This window comes from Crocodylus porosus, unplaced genomic scaffold (genome assembly GCF_001723895.1).
Source record: "Crocodylus porosus isolate Cpor-Errol unplaced genomic scaffold, CroPor_comp1, whole genome shotgun sequence".
Lineage (NCBI taxonomy): Eukaryota > Metazoa > Chordata > Crocodylia > Crocodylidae > Crocodylus > Crocodylus porosus.
Window position 1 is genome coordinate 89,196,305 of NW_017728906.1, and position 3,585 is coordinate 89,199,889.

General features: G+C 43.9%; 1 protein-coding gene across 5 annotated transcripts in view; it reads right to left on the reverse strand.

The window, feature by feature from the left end:
- Positions 1-3,585, reverse strand: part of FHL2 (four and a half LIM domains 2) — a 68,073-nt gene that overhangs the window by 24,777 nt on the left and 39,711 nt on the right. For 3 of the 5 annotated variants that reach the window (XM_019529578.1, XM_019529580.1, XM_019529577.1), the window contains exon 2: positions 2,249-2,428. In XM_019529578.1, the coding sequence (XP_019385123.1) occupies positions 2,249-2,404 (156 nt within the window). In that variant the 5' untranslated portion in view covers positions 2,405-2,428. Of the gene's footprint in view, positions 1-2,248; positions 2,429-3,585 lie in introns of those variants that run through there. The other 2 variants (XM_019529579.1, XM_019529581.1) reach the window with 2 other exon arrangements.

Sequence of the window (3,585 nt, forward strand, 5' to 3'; positions counted from 1 at the left end):
TGTGGTCAATGATGACCCCCAAGTCTCTTTCTTCTGTAGTGCTATCCAACGTAGCACTGCCGAGCCTATAAGGATGCTGCAGGTTTCTCCTCCCAAGGTAGAGAACCTTGCATTTTTCGGTGTTAAACTACCCATGCAGCCCTTTCTATAGTGTATATTAAAGTCATGGGATAAAACGTAGGAACAGGGCCAGAACACCTCCTTGCTGTGTGACTTAATCATTAAACTGCAAAGTCAAACTCATTCTCTTTTTCTCTCTCTCTGGCACCATGACTTTTGCTTTCCTTACTACCTCTTGGTGCAGTATTAACAAGAAGGTTGGAGAATTCAGTTACCTGTTCTCACATATAACATAGTGATTTGAGCATTATTGTGTAAGATCTTAGAACTGTAGAAAATAAGGGTTAGGAAGGACCTCAGGAGGTCATCTAGTACAACACCCTGCTCAAAGTAGGACCATCCTCTACTGTGAAGATGTGAGATGCTAGTTTGAACCTCTTCAGGCTGAGGAAGAAACTGAACCCAAGTCTCCTACCTCATAAGCTAGTGCTCCAGCAATGGCACTATTCTATATAAAAGTTGGACGCAATTTCACCATACCCACTTCCTCTGTCTCCTGGCAATTGTGTTTTGAAAGAAAGTGACTACAACTGCATTTTGTGAGGGATCCAATCCTGTTGGTTAGGCTTGCTCTGAAATCTCTACTGGATTGACCCTTCCAGGGGAGCTAGGTATAGTTTTTGGAACCTAATTGGGCTTAGGCCTAAAATAGGGACTGAGCTATGAGACAGATAGCATGGGCAGCTACAAATAAGTGTGGGGGACTGGTAGAGATCTAGAGTACTGCAGAGGGTGAGGGAGCAGTGGGTTCAGTCTGGGCCAGCAGGGGAGGCGGGGGTGTTTATGCCAAAGTGTAGCCTAGAGTGGCTACCCATTAATGTGACATGAGCTGTGTAACATGGATCAGAGAGAATCCTGCCCTGGAGTGGCATAACTTTAAGCCACCTAACAAGTGCTTAAAACTAGTTTCAGGTGTTACTACGCAGACAATCCAGGTGTTAACAGTTCCATGAGGCACCCAAAATTACCAGGTAACAAGGCCCTAACAAGGGCCAAAGAGGAATGGGCAGTATCAAAATTCTGGGCCAAAGCACTTACCAAGGGATGGTGAGTGCCCTCATTTCCCACTGATCTACAAGGAGGAGCTTAAATTCTCTATCAATTAATTAACTGATTAATACGATGTTATGGGGCAGACACTTTTCACACAAAGGCCATTCTGTAAATACCTGGGGAGAGCATGTGTTTAGTCAGTGACTGTAGATGTAAGGAAAGCAGGAGGGGCAATGGTCCCAAGCTACTATTTCCTTGCTTCCTTTGGCAGGGTACCCTCATAGGGCTTGCCCTCACCCACAGTATGTTCCCTAGGGGTGTGTGAAATGGCACCATTCCATTTTGCCTTTAGTTTCAGTGGTTCAACGGAACAGTGTTTCATCTTGAATTTCATTTGAAGTTGAAACAGCTGCTCTGTTCTGTTGAAACAGAAAGGCTATTTTGAAGCTGTTTCGAGTTTCGCAGGGGATGAGAAATCATCCCAGCTGGGCTGACTTCCCATCCCCAGTGCTAGATCGCACCGGGGATGAGAAGCAGCCCACCTGGGCTGTTTTCCCATCCCCTGTGGTACATGGCACCAGGAAGGAAGGCAGCCCAGCTGGGCTACATCGTGCTAGGGCAGGAGGCAGCCCAGCTCGGCTGCTTCCCGGTTTCCCGTGCTACATTGCACCAGGGGTGGGAGGCAGCCCAGGTGGGCTGCTTTTTGGTCACCCACGCTACATTGCTGCCTCCTGCCGGATCTTGCACTGGGGATGGGAAGTCAGCCCAGCTGGGCTAACTTCCCATCCCCAGCCTATGGTCAAAACATTTCGACTTTTGAAACGTTTTGACTAGCCTCATTTTGTTTCGAGGCTATTTTGAAGGCCTTTGTTTCATTCTGATTTTGCTGTTTCAACCTCAAAATTGGTTAGAACAGAGTCAGAATGAAACGGCCAGCAAAATTTCACACAGCCCTAATATTCCCGTCTCCCCCAGCTGGGCTCAACCCTACCTACAAGGGCACCTGTATACAGGTTGGGCTGCCTCAGGATTCTTCCCTGCCAGTATAAAAATCTACCTGCATTCAATGCAAGGAGCTGACTTATGCAGTCCATTCTGACAGAGGTTATATCAATGAAAACTGAGTCCAGAGTACCTTGCAATCAGCACCAATTGGTTTCTTGCATTCCTCGCAAGTGTTGGAGTAGAGGCTTTCATAACATTTCACACAGTATGGGTTCTCCTCTTTCAGTATGTACTTCTTGCCAAAAAGGGACTCCTTGCAATAGTGGCAGTCAAAGCGTTCAGTCATTTTGATGTCTGAAATCCTGGTGGCCTATCATAGAAAAAGAAAACCAGCAGATTCAGAATAAGGTCTTATTAGTACATTAACACTGGAATCCAGAACTCCATTAAAGGAACAGCTTCAGACCTACTATATAGTGCACTGCCTTTATTCAGTAATTTAATGCCAAGCAATTTCAACACCATTTCTTTTAATTTATTAAATTAACATATAAGGGAAAATGGGAATATATAGGCTGCTGTGCTGAACCAGACCTGTGGCCACCTACTCCAACACTTTCTTTGACAGTGTTTAGTACTAGGGGCTTCAGAAGAAAATGCAAGGATTCTCATAACAAATAATATAATAATCTGGGGGAGTTTGCATCAAAGATGGCATTTAGAACATTACTTTCATAAACTTTCTTCAGTTTTTGCAGAATAGCCTTGCATGGTGAACAATTTGGCTTTATTCCCAGTCCTTTTTTCCAGTAGCAGAGTTGAATGTTTCTTGCTGTGAAGAATTTTCAAATTATTTTGTGGATCTTATCACTGAGCTTTCTGCATGCATAGAAATAGTTGAGTCAGGAATGGCAGTGCAGAGGAACACATGATCTTTTTTATGCAAGTTGTGGCCAATAGTTTTTGCGAATGCTTGTCAGGCTGCAGCCTAGGTTATGTTTCTCCTGGATCCTGGGATCTAGCAAGGAGATGCTGGTTTGTTATGAGAAATGACTATCAATGCTTTCCTGTGGGACAGAAAGATTCAGGCTCCTCTTAAAATCAGACTTCAAGGCTCTTTGAGAATAAACTTATTTTTTTTACTCTGACAATTGCACTTATAATTCACTTTCTAGTCCTTCTTTATGAAGGTGACTCTAGAGAAGATAATAGAAAATCAACCTGAGTAGGATACATAGTCCTCAGGTCTCTTAGGCTAGGGACAGACATTACACATAAACCAATTTAAATGATCAGAAACTGGTTTAAACCTGTAACAGAACAAATGTTCACTGCACATAAACCAGTTTGAAAATGGCTGAAACTAGTTTGAGATAAACCTAGTTGAATGTAGTATCAGACTTAACTGATTTGGATCAAACCAGTTTATGCAATGTCTGTCCCACACCCCTTCCTGGTTTAAGTTAAATCAGAGTCCTCCAGCATCCCAGATGTTTTGCAACTTTGGGAGGGCCCCACCCCACTGCT